General features: G+C 39.0%; 1 protein-coding gene and 2 pseudogenes across 10 annotated transcripts in view; 2 read left to right on the forward strand and 1 right to left on the reverse strand.

Moving 5' to 3' along the window:
* Positions 1–17,690, reverse strand: part of RUBCN (rubicon autophagy regulator) — a 68,108-nt gene that overhangs the window by 30,825 nt on the left and 19,593 nt on the right. For all 8 annotated transcript variants that reach the window (XM_084871548.1, XM_084871546.1, XM_084871545.1 and 5 more), the window contains exon 3: positions 336–419. In XM_084871548.1, coding sequence (XP_084727674.1) covers positions 336–419 — 84 coding nt within the window. The remainder of the gene's footprint in view (positions 1–335; positions 420–17,690) is intronic.
* Positions 1,977–2,669, forward strand: LOC311617364 (large ribosomal subunit protein uL15-like; annotated as a pseudogene). The gene is made up of 2 exons: positions 1,977–2,005; positions 2,230–2,669. The product of its transcript is annotated as a large ribosomal subunit protein uL15-like (transcript).
* On the forward strand, positions 3,730–5,948 carry LOC311617365 (pre-mRNA-splicing factor SPF27-like; annotated as a pseudogene). The gene is made up of 2 exons: positions 3,730–3,737; positions 5,283–5,948. The product of its transcript is annotated as a pre-mRNA-splicing factor SPF27-like (transcript).

Consider the following 17,690-nt stretch of genomic DNA (forward strand, 5'->3'; position numbering starts at 1 on the left):
TTCAGTCCCACTTTCCCCAACCACTTCCGGGAACCTCTTAACATATACCATATATCCTGGATTTTTAAAAGCTTTACTCTGGTCCCACATATGCAGATCCTTGGAAAACAACAAAACTTTTACACCCCTTCCCCAAACGAGAGAAAGCGGCCAGCACAATGGGTTTGCAAAGTTTATTTTTTAAAGCAAATAATCCTCCCCTTCAAATCAGTCCTGAAGGGATCATTTCCTCTCCTCGGTTATAAGAAAGGTGACACACACCGCCCTTCCGTCCTAGGAGACTCCTCAAACAGAACATCAAACAATGAGACCTCGTGGTTACCTTCATCTCTTACCTTCTCCACGTGCAGGGCTGAGTGGGGACTCAGCCAGCGGATGTCTTTCACAAATTGCCAGTAATCCGTTTGGCGGCAACACACCTGCAGTGGGAACACACATGGTAAACAAATCACTACCATTTTGGACCAAATCGAGTTCTGGTGTTGACATTCAAAGAGAGAGATAACAGAAGTTCTCAGCAGCAATAAAAGGAATACATATACATGTTCACCTTCTTAAAGGATAACTTTAAAATCATTGTAATTGTTCTTTTGAATAAGTAATTTGTACACATCACATCGAAGGTTATATAATGAAAATAATCTGTTTTCTACCCTTTTCTCTCCACCATTCAACAATAAGAAAACAAGTCATTTGATTTTAAAAATGGGCCAAAGACCTTAACAGACACCTCACCAAAGAAAATATGCACATGGCAAATAAACACATGAAAAGATACACTAAGGTTTGGCTTAGTGGCTAGAGCATCAGCCTGCGGATGGAGGGGTCCCGGGTTCAATTCCGGCCAAGGGCATGTACCTTGGTTGTGGGCACATCCCTGGTGGGAGGTGTGCAGGAGCCAGCTGATCGATGTTTCTCTCTCATCGATGTTTCTAACTCTCTATCCCTCTCTCTTCCTCTCTGTAAAAAAAATCAATAAAAATATATATTTTAAAAAAAAAGAAGCTACTTCTTTAATCATGTTCCTGCTCATGCTAGCATCTGTTAGCTTCCAGTCTTCTGCAAAGTCTTGTGCAGCAAGTCCAAGGACTCTGAGTAAATCTACACCAGCAGCAAAAGAGACTCATTTAGTAGCTAAAAATATTAATATGTCCATAATTCTGATTTCTCATTTTGTTGTTTTGCATTGGCATTGTTGTTATTATTTAATAGCCAAAGTTTTGCTCTTGACATTCAAGTTTTGAAAATAACATGTATGTGGTTTAGTTTTTGCACTGGCAAAAAAAAAAAAAAAAAATCTGAAGACCAGAATAAACTGGTGAATATAATAGAATCAGGGGCAAAGAAAGGGAGTGGATTGATAATTATCAGGGGTGCAGAAAGAGACTGGGTTAAAGTCGTATAACCTATGGATGAGGACAATGGCGAGGGTGGGGGGAGGTAAGGGCAGAGGGTGTGGCAGGAACCTGGTGGAAGGGAGCTATGGGAGGGGGGGAAGGAGAAACAATTGTAATAATCTGAGCAATAAAGATTTATTTAAAAAATAATAATAAAATAAAATTGGAGCAAAATAAAAAATAATAATGAATTATAATCCCTATCACAAAAAAAAAAAAAAGATACACTACATCATACGTCACCAGGGAAATACAAATTAAAACAATACGATACCTATTAGAATGGTCAAAATCCAGGTCAACGCCAACATAAATGCTGGCAAGGATTTAGAGCACATGTGTCAAACACAAGGCCCGCGGGCCAAATCCAGCCCGCCAGGCCTTGCAATGTGGTCTGCACCGCGCTGTCATCACTGCACTCCGCTGTCAGTTTATGACATTGTCAGTTTATGACTGTTCAGTAAACCATTCGGCCCGCGATTTAGGCTGGATTTTAGATTTTGGCCCCTTCTCTGATTGAGTTCGACACCCCTAATTTAGTGCAAAGGAACCCTTATTTGCTGATGGTAGCAATGCAAAATGTTAAAGCCACTCTGGGAAACAGCTTGGTAGTTTCTTGTAAAACTAAACATACCCTTACCATATGGTCCAGTGATCACACTCCTTGTTATTTACCCAAAGGAGCTGAAAACTTATGTCCACATAAAATCCTACTCACAGACATTTATAGCAGATTTATTCATAATTATCATAGCCTGGAAGCAACAGAAATGTCCCTCAGTAAGTAATGGATAAGTAAACGGTGGTGCTCTTCCATCTCGGCCACCAACAGGCCGTCCAGACTGAGGAAGACCCGAAACATCGGGGCCACGTGAGCCAGGCCACAGCGGTATCGGCAAGCACAGGAAGCACTGGGGGCCGAGGTGATGCTTGGCGGCTTGCATCATCACAGGATCACCTTCGACAAATATCACCCAGGTGACTTTGGGAAAGTTGGTGTGAGGCATTACCACTGAAAGAGGAACCAGAGCTTCTGCCCAACTGTCAACCTTGATAAACTGTGGACCCTGGTCAGCGAGCAGACCCGGGTAAATGCTGCCAAAAGCAAGACTGGAGCTGCTTCTGTCACTGATGTGGTGCGATAGGCTACTACACCGTTCTGGGGAAGGGAAGGCTGCCAGAGCGGCCTGTCACTGTGAAGTCCAAGGTCTCCAGCAGAGCAGCCGAGGAGGAGATGAAGGGTGTTGGGGGGCCTGTGTCCTGGTAACTTGAAGCTACATGGAAGGAAGTTTATTAAACTGTCCACAAGTAGCGGAGACCGGTTTGGCTCAATGGATAGAGCATCGGCTTGGGGACTGAAGGGTCCCGGGTTCAATTCCGGTCAAGGGCATGTACCTTGGTTGCGGGCATATCCCCAGTGGGAGGTGTGCAAGAGGCAGCTGATCGATGACACTCTCTCTCATTGATGTTTCTAACTCTCTATCTCTCTCCCTTCCTCTCTGTACAAAATCAATAAAATATATTTTTTTAAAATAAATAAATAAATAAATAAATAAATAAATAAAATGTCCACAAGTGGCTGTAACCGGTTTGGCTCAGTGGATAGAGTGTCGGCCTGTGGACTCAAGGGTCCCAGATTCGATTCCGATTAAGGGCACGTACTTTGGTTGCGAGCACATCCCCATTAGGAGGTGTGCAGGAGGCAACTGATCAATGTTTCTCTATCATCGATGTTTCTAACTTTTTATCCCTCTCCCTTCCTCTCTGTAAAAAAATCAATAAAATATATTAACAAAAAAATAATAATAATTTTTTTTTTAAATGTCCACAAGTGCTTTTGTTCTCTGGACTGAGTGTAGGTCCTTAGGCATCTCTACTTCCCTACTTTTACTTCAAAAACCTCCCTAACAGGATCTAGGGGTTATAGTATTAAGGCCTGGGAAGAAAGTATGCAAGAGACAGCACCAACTCTTAGAGGCCTTTGGAAGGTTACTTAACTTGAACTTTTCATTTATAGAGTGAGAATGATATCTGTCATCAAGTGTCTGTGTGTAAATAAGTATTAAATAGTTGAAAGGCAAATAAATAAATAAATAAATGGCGGTACATTCAGGCAATGAAATGTTCTTCAGCACCAAAAAGAAATGCACTATCATGCCATAAAAAGACACAGAGGAAATGTAAATGCATATTACTAAATGAAAGAATTCAATCTGAAAAGGCTACATACCTTATGATTTCACTATATGACATTCTAGAAAAGGCAAAACGTTATGGAAACAGTAAAATGACAGTAGCTACCAGGGTTTGGGGCGGGGGTAGGACGGAGAAGATGAAGAGGTGAAACACAGAGGACTTTTAGGGCCGTGAAACTACTCTAAATGCTACTGTAATGGTAGTGACATGTCATTAAAAATTTGTCCAAGCCATAGACAGTTTAAGACCAAGAGCGAACCCTAATGTAAACTGTGCATTTGGGTAAGAATGATGTATCAATGCAGGTTCATCAGTTGGGACAAATGTGCCCCTCTGGTGGGGAATGCTGAGAGTGAGAGAGGCTATACACGAGAGAAGGCAGGGGGTTTATGGGAAATCTGTACCTTCTGCTCAGTTTGGCTAAGAACCTAAAACTGCTCTAAAAAAATAAAGACTATTAAAAATGTTAGGTTCACTTAATAAACCACTTTTGGGAGAAAATCAGTAGAAAAGAAAAAATGGTTAGTAAAAATTAGACATTCTCCACAATCTATAGGCCAAAATAAATTCCAGCTAAGGAAGGAGGAAGAGGAGGAGGAGGAGGAAGCTGTGCCTCAATCCCCAGTAGGGGACATGCAGGAGGCAGGTGATCAATGATTCTTTCTCATCATTGATATTTCAATCTCTCTCTCCCTCTCCCTTCCTCTCTGAAATCAATAAAATAGGTTGATTTGGTTTTGGCCCTATAGCCAAAGACCATTGAACAAATGCAATTTTAGATGTTTTCAATTAAAACAAAATGTCTGAGTGATATATCTTACCACTGTTTAATAAATCAATCAGCTAATGGTTCAGATCATGAAGAATAAGAAGGCTTTTCCTGTTATAAAAAAATGATATAGCCCTGGCTGGGTTGTTCAGTGGTTAGAGGTAATGCATAAATTTTTTTTCTTTCTCTCTCCCTCCTCCTGCCTCCCTTTCATAGCATCAAGCTAAGGAGGAGGAGGAGAAGGAGGAGGAGGAGGAGGAGGACAACAACAGAGAAAATATCCTCAGGGGTAGATTTTAAAAGTGTGTCAAAAGACAAACTAGGAAAAAAAGATATTTATAACTTACATTATAGACAAGGACTAATTTTCTTTTTTTATTAAGTTAAATTTATTGGTTAACACATTATATAAGTTTCAAGTGTATAATTCTATCACATGTCATCTGTATTTTTCACAGTAAGCGCACCACTAATTTTCTTAATAACTGTAGAGCTCCTACAAACCCACAGGATAAAACTAAAAATTTAAGGAAAATGGGGGGGAAAAGAAAAAATTCACAGGGTATAAACAGACATTAACGTGCTAGAGCACATGTGTCAAACACAAGGCCCGCGGGCCAAATCCAGCCCGCCAGGCCTTGCAATGTGGCCCGCACCGCGCTGTCATCACTGCACTCCGCTGTCAGTTTATGACATTGTCAGTTTATGACTGTTCAGTAAACCATTCGGCCCGCGATTTAAATGTGGATTTTAGATTTTGGCCCCTTCTCTGATTGAGTTCGACACCCCTATGCTAGAGGGTGATTTAGCAACAACTATCGAAAGTGGAAAGCACACAGCCTGAGAAAACCCGGTGACCCTAAGCTCGGCGGGCACTGGTTTGGTGGCTGCAGAGTCTGCAAGGCTGTATTTTGACTAAGGTTACAAGTGCCTGGTGTGTGGGAAGGGCTGCGGGGCTAGTGGAGAAGCAAACTCTCAGACATCAGCCTACAAAGAACTACCTGAACTACCCGACAGCCCCGGGCTGCTCCGCTTTTGAAACCAACATAATGAGAAATAAATTTGAAAGGTTGGCTGTTCCTTAACCAATCGCATGGCTCAGTATAAAACTACGTGAACTTCCAGCCCCTTCCTTGGTCAGAAAAATGACGTTGCTGCATGGCAAGAATGTAAACAATTCTGTAGCCCAGTCCGAGCATCAAGCGGATCGAATTGAGAATCCAGAACTAATGTCACAGCATGGATGCAATGCCTGGGAAATATATAATGAAAATCTAGTTCACGTGGCTGACATGCACAGAAAAAGCTCCAGAAGTTAAGTAAACATATTCAAGATTTAAACTGGCAGCAAAAGAACATGCAACTCACAGCTGGATCTACGTTAAGAGAAATGTAGTCAAATTGGGTATTCCTGGTCAGTAAGAATTATGAGATTGAAAGGACTATAGAGTAGTTACAAAATGAAGTCGTTCAAATAAAGCAGCAACATGGAGAGGCCAACAAAGAAAACATCCAACAAGACTTCTGGAAAGACAAATTAATTTGGTGGGTAAAAAGGAAGGCAAAGTTGGGCTTTCACAGATCAGGCACCTGAACTCTGAAGGATAACAGCATCTTATGGGGAATCATCAGTGGTTAAGTGTTTAGAAACCATAAAAATTTAACTATTATATTCTATTTGTACATGAGCAAAACCACAAATTTCAACTTTGTGGTAAGAAAATAAAAAAGAAAGAAAGAAAAGAATAGCACATGCCCTTTAGACTAACAAATATGTCTAGGAATATAGTAAAGAACCAAGTGACCTATATACAAGGTTATTCACTGTAGCATTATTATTAACAGCAAATGACTGGAAGCAATTTGAATGTCCACTACCAGGAGACTGTTTAAATAAATTATTGTATACACAATAAAATGATAGTTGTAAAAAAGAATGAAACTCTTCAGTGATTTTATTTATTTTTAATATACTTTTTATTGATTTCAGAAAAAGAGAAACATCAATGATAACAGAATCATTGATCAGCTGCCTCCTGCACACCCCCACTGGGGATTGAACCTGCAACCTAGGCATGTGCCCTGACCAGGAGTCGAACCATAACCTCCTGGTTCATAGGTCTACGCTCAACCACTGAGCCATGCCAGTCGGACTAACTATTTTAAATAAATTATTATAAGATACATCAAGCGAGAAAAGCAAGATACAGAATAATGGTTATAGTGTCCTTTTATTTATGTGAAAAATCAGGTGTAGCAAAGAAAATTATGTATTCCCTAGAGGCCCAGGGCACGAAATTTGTGTGGGAGTGCTTAGTCACCCCCAACTGCTCTCCCTTGCAGGCCTGGTTCCACCCCCCCAACTGCCCTCCCTTGCAGGCCTGGTCACCCCCAACTGCCCTCTTCTGCTGGTGCATTCACCCCTAACTGCCCTCCCCCTTCAGGCCTGATCCCCCCCAACTGCCCTCCCTTGCAGACCTGGGTCCCCCTCAACTGCCCTCCCTTGTAGGCCTAGTTCCTTCCAACTTCCCTCCCCTGCTGGCCTGATCACCCACAACTGCCCTCCCCTGCTGGTGATCTTGTGGTGGCCATCTTGTGTCTACACAGGGGTAGCCATCTTTGACAACATGGGGGTGGCCATCTTGTGTGTTGGCGTGATGGTCAATTTGCATATTACTCTTTTATTAAATAGGATATTTACTTTTATAAGCATAAAAATTCTCTGGAAAGAAACTGGTAAGTAGTAGTTACCTATGGAATCAGGACATTTTACTGGATATGGTTTTATACTTTTTGGTTTTTTAACCATATAAATATATTGTCCATTGAAAGAATTAAATATTGCCTGATTGGTGTGGTTCCATGGTTGAGTGTCAGTCGACCCAGGAACCAGAAAGTCACGGTTCAATTTCTAGTCAGGGCACATGCCTGGGGTTTCAGGTTTGAGCCCCAAAGAGGTGTGTGCAGGAGGCAGTCAATCAATGACTCTCATCATTGACGTTTCTATCTCTCTCTCCCTTTCCCTTCCTTGCTCTGAAATCAATAAAAATACACTTTAAAAATAAATAAATAATAATTAAATATTTTAAAACAAGTTATGGAGTGATACATACAGCACAATCTTAGTATTTTAAAAAGCACAGACATATGAAGTGATATATACAGTACAATCTTAATATTTTAAAAAGCATATAAATGCACAAAAAAATAATAAAATCTACCAAAATATTAAAGAGTGATTGTTATTGCTATGGGAGGACTAAAAATAGCCTAGATGAAGGCTGTCAAGGAAAATGATATTTTCTTTTTTTTTTTTTTTTTTTTTTTTTAGTTTATAATATCTGCCTTTATTTTTTTATTTTTTTTTTTTATATTTAACATTTGCTATTTTATTTTATTTTTTTTATTTATTTATTTTTTTATTTATTTATTTATTTTTAATATATTTTATTGATTTTTTTTTTTTGCCCCCCACCCTCCCTCCCACACATCCCCTCCCTCCCCAGAGTTTTGTGTCCATTGGTTATACTTATATGCATGTATAAAAGTCCTTCGGTTGATCTATTATCTCCCCCAGATCTTCCTCCCCTCCCCGCTGTAATTTGACAGTCTACTTGTTGATATACTGTCTCTATATCTATCTTTTGGTTCATCAGTTTATAATGCTCTTTGTAATCCACAAATGAGTGAGGTCATGTAGTGTTTCTCTTTCATTGATTGGCTTATTTCACTCAGCATGATGTTCTCCAATTCCATCCAGTTTGCTGCAAATGATGAGAATTCCTTCTTTTTTATGGCCGCATAGTATTCCATTGTGTAGATGTACCAAAGTTTTTGGATCCAATCATCTGCTGATGGACACTTAGGCTGTTTCCAAATTCTGGCTATTGTAGATTGTGCTGCTATGAACATAGGGGTGCATATATCCTTTCTGATTGGTGTTTCTAGTTTCTTGGGATATATTCCTAGGAGTGGGATTACTGGGTCAAATGGGAGTTCCATTTTCAGTTTTTTGAGGAAACTCCACACTGTTCTCCACAGTGGTTGCACCAGTCTGCATTCCCACCAGCAGTGCACGAGGGTTCCTTTTTCTCCGCAAACTCGCCAACACTTGTCGTTTGTTGATTTGTTGATGTTGGCCATTCTGACAGGTGTGAGATGGTACCGCATTGTTGTTTTGATTTGCATCTCTCGGACAATTAGTGACTTTGAGCATGTTTTCATGTGCCTTTTGGCCTTCCTTCTGTCTTCTTTTGAAAATGTTCTATTTAGGTCCATTGCCCATTTTTTAATTGGATTATTTATCTTCCTTTTATTTAGTTGTATAAGCTGTTTGTAGATGTTGGAGATTAAACCTTTATCAGTGGTATCATTTGCAAATATGTTCTCCCACACTGTGGGCTTTCTTGTTGTTTTGTTGATGGTTTCTTTTGCTGTAAAAAAGCTTTTTATTTTGATGTAGTCCCATTTGTTTATTTTCTCTTTAGCTTCCATTGCCCTAGGGGTAGTATCAGTGAAGAAGTTCTTTTGGCATACGTCTGAGATTTTGCTGCCTGTGGATGCTTCTAGTATTTTTATGGTTTCCCGTCTGATGTTTAAGTCCTGTATCCATTTTGAGTTTATTTTTGTGAATGGTGAAAGTTGGTGATCTAGTTTCATTCTTTTGCATGTGTCTGTCCAATTTTCCCAACACCATTTATTGAAGAAACTGTCTTGACTCCATTGTATATTCGTGCCTCCTTTGTCAAATATTAGTTGAGCATAGTGATTTGGGTTGATATCTGGGTTCTCGATTCGATTCCATTGATCTATATGTCTGTTCTTGTGCCAGTACCAGGCTGTTTTGAGAACAGTGGCTTTGTAATATAGTTTGAAGTCTGGTATTGAGATCCCTCCTACTTTACTCTTCTTTCTCAGGATTGCTGTGGCTATTCGGGGTCTTTTATTGTTCCAAATGAACTTTTGGAGAGTTCTTTCTAGGTCGGTGAAATATGTCGTTGGTATTTTAATGGGGAGTGCATTGAACCTATAGATTGCTTTAGGAAGTATGGACATTTTGATGATGTTGATCCTACCAATCCATGAACATGGTATGTTCTTCCATCTCCTTACATCTTCCTCTATCTCTTTTTTCAGTGTCGTGTAGTTTTCCCCATATAGGTCCTTTACTTCCTTAGTTAAAGTTATTCCTAGGTATCTTAATTTTTTTGGTGCGATGGTAAATGGAATTGCTTTTTTAGTCTCTGTTTCTGCAGTTTCTCTGTTGGTGTATAGAAAAGCCATGGATTTCTTGGCATTAATTTTGTATCCTGCTACATTACCAAATTCATTTATTAAGTCAATTCGTTTTTTAATGGAGTCTTTTGGGTTTTTTTTTTTTTTGTTGTTGTTTTTTTTTTCATATCAACATTGTTTATTTATTTTTTTTTTATTTATTTATTTTTTTTTTAATATATTTTATTGATTTTTTTTTTTTGCCCCCCACCCTCCCTCCCACACATCCCCTCCCTCCCCAGAGTTTTGTGTCCATTGGTTATACTTATATGCATGTATAAAAGTCCTTCGGTTGATCTATTATCTCCCCCAGATCTTCCTCCCCTCCCCGCTGTAATTTGACAGTCTACTTGTTGATTTACTGTCTCTATATCTATCTTTTGGTTCATCAGTTTATAATGCTCTTTGTTATCCACAAATGAGTGAGGTCATGTGGTGTTTCTCTTTCATTGATTGGCTTATTTCACTCAGCATGATGTTCTCCAGTTCCATCCAGTTTGCTGCAAATGATGAGAATTCCTTCTTTTTTATGGCCGCATAGTATTCCATTGTGTAGATGTACCAAAGTTTTTGGATCCAATCATCTGCTGACGGACACTTAGGCTGTTTCCAAATTCTGGCTATTGTAGATTGTGCTGCTATGAACATAGGGGTGCATATATCCTTTCTGATTGGTGTTTCTAGTTTCTTGGGATATATTCCTAGGAGTGGGATTACTGGGTCAAATGGGAGTTCCATTTTCAGTTTTTTGAGGAAACTCCACACTGTTCTCCACAGTGGTTGCACCAGTCTACATTCCCACCAGCAGTGCACGAGGGTTCCTTTTTCTCCGCAACCTCGCCAACACTTGTCGTTTGTTGATTTGTTGATGTTGGCCATTCTGACAGGTGTGAGATGGTACCGCATTGTTGTTTTGATTTGCATCTCTCGGACAATTAGTGACTTTGAGCATGTTTTCATGTGCCTTTTGGCCTTCCTTCTGTCTTCTTTTGAAAATGTTCTATTTAGGTCCATTGCCCATTTTTTAATTGGATTATTTATCTTCCTTTTATTTAGTTGTATAAGCTGTTTGTAGATGTTGGAGATTAAACCTTTATCAGTGGTATCATTTGCAAATATGTTCTCCCACACTGTGGGCTTTCTTGTTGTTTTGTTGATGGTTTCTTTTGCTGTAAAAAAGCTTTTTATTTTGATGTAGTCCCATTTGTTTATTTTCTCTTTAGCTTCCATTGCCCTAGGGGTAGTATCAGTGAAGAAGTTCTTTTGGCATACGTCTGAGATTTTGCTGCCTGTGGATGCTTCTAGTATTTTTATGGTTTCCCGTCTGATGTTTAAGTCCTGTATCCATTTTGAGTTTATTTTTGTGAATGGTGAAAGTTGGTGATCTAGTTTCATTCTTTTGCATGTGTCTGTCCAATTTTCCCAACACCATTTATTGAAGAAACTGTCTTGACTCCATTGTATATTCGTGCCTCCTTTGTCAAATATTAGTTGAGCATAGTGATTTGGGTTGATATCTGGGTTCTCGATTCGATTCCATTGATCTATATGTCTGTTCTTGTGCCAGTACCAGGCTGTTTTGAGAACAGTGGCTTTGTAATATAGTTTGAAGTCTGGTATTGAGATCCCTCCTACTTTACTCTTCTTTCTCAGGATTGCTGTGGCTATTCGGGGTCTTTTATTGTTCCAAATGAACTTTTGGAGAGTTCTTTCTAGGTCGGTGAAATATGTCGTTGGTATTTTAATGGGGAGTGCATTGAACCTATAGATTGCTTTAGGAAGTATGGACATTTTGATGATGTTGATCCTACCAATCCATGAACATGGTATGTTCTTCCATCTCCTTACATCTTCCTCTATCTCTTTTTTCAGTGTCGTGTAGTTTTCCCCATATAGGTCCTTTACTTCCTTAGTTAAAGTTATTCCTAGGTATCTTAATTTTTTTGGTGCGATGGTAAATGGAATTGCTTTTTTAGTCTCTGTTTCTGCAGTTTCTCTGTTGGTGTATAGAAAAGCCATGGATTTCTTGGCATTAATTTTGTATCCTGCTACATTACCAAATTCATTTATTAAGTCAATTCGTTTTTTAATGGAGTCTTTTGGGTTTTTTATGTACAATATCATGTCATCGGCGAATAAGGATAACTTTACTTCTTCTTTTCCAATTTGGATGCCTTCTATTTCCTCCTCTTGTCTAATTGCAATGGCTAGTACTTCCAGTACTATGTCAAACAGGAGTGGTGAGAGTGGGCATCCCTGTCTTGTTCCTGTTCTTAGAGGGAATGGTTTTAGTTTTTGCCCATTGAGTATAATGTTGGCTGTGGGTTTATCATATATAGCTTTTATTATGTTGAGGTATGATCCTTGTACTCCCACCTTGTTAAGAGTTTTTATCAGAAAAGGGTGTTGGATTTTATCAAATGCTTTTTCTGCATCAATTGATATGACTATATGATTTTTATCTTTCAATTTGTTTATGTGATGTATCACGTTTATTGATTTGCGGATATTGTACCATCCTTGCATTCCTGGAATAAATCCTACTTGGTCGTGGTGTATGATCTTTGTGATACTCTTCTGGAGTCGATTTGCTAGAATTTTGTTGAGGATTTTAGCATCTATGTTCATGAGGGATATTGGTCTGTAATTCTCTTTCATTGAGTTGTCTTTATCTGGTTTTGGTATTAGGGTGATGCTGGCTTCATAGAAGGAATTTGGAAGTGTTCCTTCCTCTTGGATTTTTTGGAATAGTCTGAGGAGGATAGTTTTTAGTTCTTCCTTGAATGTTTGGTAAAACTCTCCTGTGAAGCTATCTGGCCCTGGGCTTTTGTTTGCTGGAAGCTTTTTGATGACTGTTTCAATTTCTTCCCAAGTCACTGGTTTATTGAGATTTTTAGATTCTTCCTGATTGAGTTTTGGAAGATTATATTTTTCTAGGAATATGTCCATTTCCTCCAGGTTGTTCAGTTTGTTGGAGTAGAGTTGTTCATAGTATTTTGTAACAATCCGTTGTATTTCGGTGGGGTCTGTTGTTATTTCACCTCTTTCATTTCTGATTTTGTTTATTTGGGTCCTCTCTCTTTGTTTCTTGGTTAGTCTGGCTAGAGGTCCATCTATCTTGTTTATCCTTTCAAAGAACCAGCTCTTGGTTTTGTTGATCTTATGTATTGTTTCTTTGGTCTCTATGTCGTTTATCTGTGCTCTGATTTTTGTTATTTCCTTCCTTCTACTTACACTGGGCTTTTCTTGTTGCTCTTTTTCTAACTCTTTGAGTTGTAGAGTTAGATCATTTGTTACACTTTTTTCTAGTTTTTTGCAATAGGCTTGTAAGGATATGAACTTCCCTCTCAAAACTGCTTTTGCTGTGTCCCATAGATTTTGGATTGTTGTGTTTTCATTGTCATTTGTTGCCAGGATGTTTTTAATTTCTTCCTTGATTTCTCTGGTAACCCAGTCCTTGTTTAATAGCATGCTGTTTAGTCTCCATGTGTTTGATTTCTTTGGATTATTTTTATTGTAGTTAATTTCCAGTTTTATGCCATTATGGTCTGAGAAGATGCTTGATATGATTTCTATCTTCTTGAATTTGAAGAGACTTTGCCTATGTCCCAAAATGTGGTCTATCTTTGAGAATGTCCCATGTGCATTTGAGAAGAATGTATATTCTGTGGCTTTGGGGTGGAATGTTCTGAAGATGTCAATTAATTCCATCTGGTCTAGTGAGTCATTTAGGATTGATATTTTTTTGCTGATTTTTTGTTTGGATGATTTGTCGAAGGGTGACAGTGGGGTATTAAAATCTCCTACTATGATTGTATTGCTGTTAATCTCTCCCTTAATGTCCTCCAGCAGTTTTTTTATGTATTTGGGTGCTCCCGTACTGGGTGCATATATATTTACCAGGGTTATTTCTTCTTGTTTGATTGCTCCCTTTAGTATTATGAAGTGGCCTTCATTGTCTCTTGTTATGTCCTTCACTCTGAGATCTAATTTGTCAGATATAAGTATTGCTACCCCAGCTTTCTTTTCATTTCCATTTGCCTTGAAAACCTTGGAAAATGATATTTTCTAAGAATATGGCCATTTACAGGTTTCCTAAGGCCCTGATTAAAAGAATATGTAATACACATTCGATAACACATCCTTATGAAAGCACAAAAGAAATGGCCCACATGAGTCATTATACCCCTCCCCCTCTCCGAGGGCAAATAGCTTCTTGATGACGCAACAGCCAGACCTTTGAAAGCCTTAGTCTTTAGGAAGGAAATGAAAAGGGAAAACCAGTCCTTGACACTGACTTCAATGTTTAGGTCTTTACAAGGCAGAACAGAGCAGTGGTGGAATTAAAATGAACCTTCGGTTTTTATTCTTCCCATTAAGCCCTATAGTGAGAGAGAGAGAGAGAGAGAGAGAGGGGGGGGGGGGTGAAGAGAGAAAAAGAGGAAGAGAGAAAGAGAAAGAGAGAGAGAATAATTGTTCACTTGAGAATCTCATTGACTTCACTATTTCTTCATGGCACATTTTCTCCTCCTGGCACAGATGGTAAAATTGTCCTGAATATGGTTAACTGATTACTCTAGATGACCTTGTAAAATTAGTAATAGAATCTTTTTGCTACCAAGTCACAGGTACTTTAATCACTAGAAGGCAGGGTCACTAATCTAGTAGCTATTTTGGTGGTCAGTCTGGGAAATTTGTATTGAGTTTTGTAAAACATGTTGGCATGATTCCCAAGTTTCTAACTTGGAAGACTGAGTAGCTGGCAATGTCACAAATTAGTATTAAAAATACCAGGAGGAAGGGCAATCTCATGAGAGAATATAAGTTTGTTTGGGGTCATACTGTGCTTAGTCTGTAGGACAGCCAGCCAGATAATATAGAGCAAGACAGCCAGTCTTGTGGGCCTGGAGTTCAGCAAAAATGTCTGAGCCTAAACAATGCGAGTGGATAAGACTGCTTCAGGGAAATGAACAAAGTAAGAAGAGATAAGGACATAAGACAGAACCCCATTAAAAGCTAAAATCCAAGAGGAAGAGATTCCAGGGAAAGCAACTAAGAAGGAGTGGTCACAGAAGTTGGAGGTTCTCCATGACATGATAAAATAATAATGCCATAAAAGTCAAGGTCTGAGCCAAACCAGTTTGGCTCAGTGGATAGAGCGTCAGCCTGTGGACTAAACAGTCCCAGGTTCGATACCGGTTAAGGGCATGTACCTTGGTTGCAGGCACATCCCCATTAGGGGGTGTGCAGGAGGCAGCTGATCGATGTTTCTAGCTCTCTATCTTTCTCCCTTCCTCTCTGTAAAAAAATCAATAAAATATATATTAAAAAAAAAAAAAAAAAAAAGTCAAGGTCTGATGGTGGTCAATAGTGAAGAACATAAGACAGCCCTCAAAGGAGAAATATGTTAATTGGATTTGATAACATGGATGTCATTCTTACTTAAATTTTAGTACCAAGATCATCAGTGCTAAGGGAAGAAGGCAGATTGTAGTGGGTTAACTTATTTGTTTTGTAAATTCTAATTATTTTTGCCATACGACTACATAAAAGTTAACTTGAAAGTTTAAAAAAAAAAAAAAAGAAACATATATTAATTACCTCCTATGTGCCATTAACTTCAGTAGGTAAATTTGTATGCTTTTACATTTAATCTTTCCATCAAATGTTATTATATAAATGACATTATCCTAATTTTACAGATGACAAAAGCAAGGCTCAAAAAATATCTTATTACCTAATAGTTAAGACTAAAAATTTCTCATGTTTTCTAAATCTTTTTATATATTATCTCATTTAATTCTTACAGCAATCCTATGAGGTGGGTACCAGTGTTATCTCATAATTTTACAAACGAGGAAACAGAGGTACAAGGAGTTATATAACTTACCACATAGTGGTAAAGCTAAAATTAAAATATGAGAAGTCTGACTCAAAAGTCTATAATTATAACTATGATGTCATTTTTCCCCCCAAGGACCTGAGCGATGCATCTGGATTAGTTTCTGACTAATTCTTTTGTCAAATTGCTATACAATTTAGCCTCCAAATTCCTAAAATAGTGTTTTAATAATGATGACCATTAAGAACAATTCTTGCCGAAACCGGTTTGGCTCAGTGGTAGAGCGTCGGTCTGTGGACTGAAAGGTCCCGGGTTCGATTCCGGTCAAGGGCATGTACCTTGGTTGCGGGCACATCCCCGGTAGGGGGTGTGCAAGAGGCAGCTGGTCAATGTTTCTCTCTCATTGACGTTTCTGGCTCTCTATCTCTCTCCCTTCCTCTCTGTAAAATATCAATAAAATATATTTTTAAAAAAAAAAAAAAAAAAAAAAAAGAACAATTCTTGCCGTAACTGGTTTGGCTCAGTGGATAGAGCGGACTGAGAGATCCCAGGTTCGATTCTGGTCAAGGGCATGTATCTTGGTTGCAGGCACATCCCCAGTAGGAGGTGTACAGGAGGCAGCTGATCAATGTGTCTCTTTCACTGATGTTTCTAACTCTCTAGCTCTCTCCCTTAATCTCTGTAAAAAAACAATAAAATATATATCTTTTTAAAAAGAACAATTCTTTGAAGGATAAAAAAATTTTCACATCTTTAAAACTAATTAAAAGAGAAGGCCTCATTTTCAGAACTTACTTTGAATTTTAAAAAAAATCTAACTTAAACCAACTTTCCCACTAACTCCAAAAAATCCAATAGGGCCCAGCTGGTTTGGCTCAGTGGATAGGGAATCAGCCTGCATACTGAAGGGTCCCGGGTTTGATTCCAGACAAGGGCACATGCCTGGATTGTGAGCTTGATCCCCAGTAGGGGGCATGCAGGACGCAGCCAATCAATGATTTCCTCTCATCATTGATGTTTCTCTCTCCCTCCCCACTCTCCCTTCCTCTCTGAAATCAATAAAAATATTTTTAACAATAAAAGCCAATAGGAACATTGGTTTAAAGATATTGTTAGAGATAATATACCCAGACTTTTAGAAGGGAGGGTAGCAAAGTAAATCCTATCAACTATAAATACCTTAATACCAATTCACTGATTAGATCTTTTCCAATGTGACTGCTACGGTAGTTGAGAATAAATTCTGATTTTTAAAAAAAAAAAAAAAGGCTAACCATGGCTCAGGGGAAAGAGTTCCAGGGAAAAATACTGGGCTCTGGTAGAAAAGAGCATGTATATTTGGGAATACATAATTATGAACTTATTTGTGAGGTTTGATTTTTATTTTATAAAGATTTTTTTATGGGGCCCTGGCTGGGTAGTTCAATTGGTTAGCACATGTGTCAAACACAAGGCCCGCGGGCCAAATCCAGCCCGCCAGGCCTTGCAATGTGGCCCGCACCGCGCTGTCATCACTGCACTCCGCTGTCAGTTTATGAAATTGTCAGTTTATGACTGTTCAGTAAACCATTCGGCTCGCGATTTAGGCTGGATTTTAGATTTTGGCCCCTTCTCTGATTGAGTTCGACACCCCTAGGTTAGAGCATTGCCCTGATACGTCAAGGTTGCAGGTTCAATCCCCAGTCAGGGCACATACAAGAGACAACCAATGAATGCATAAATACTAGTAAGTGGAACAACACACCAACATTTCTCTCTTTCTCTCTCTCTCCCTCTCTCTCTCCCTCTCTCTCTCTCATCAATAAATTTAATAAATATATTTTTTAAATAAATAAAGATTTTTAGCCGAAAGCAGATTGGCTCAGTGGTAGAGCATCGGTCTGCGGACTGAAGGGTCCCAGGTTCGATTCCGGTCGGGGGCATGTACGTTGGTTGCGGGAACATCCCCGGTAGGGGGTGTGCAAGAGGCAGCTGGTTGATGTTTCTCTCTCATTGACGTTTCTAGCTCTCTATCTCTCTCCCTTCCTCTCTGTAAAAAAATCAATAAAATATATTTAAAAAATAAAAAAATAAAGATTTTTAAAATTTTATTTACAGCCGGGACCGGTTTGGCTCAGTGGATAGAGCGTCGGCCTGGGATGAAAGGTCCTGGGTTCGATTCCAGTCAAGGGCATGTACCTTGGTTGCGGGCGCATCCCCAGTAGGGGGTGTG

This window comes from Pipistrellus hanaki (assembly GCF_964339955.1).
Source record: "Pipistrellus hanaki genome assembly, chromosome: 2".
In the NCBI taxonomy this organism is placed as follows: Eukaryota; Metazoa; Chordata; class Mammalia; order Chiroptera; family Vespertilionidae; genus Pipistrellus; species Pipistrellus hanaki.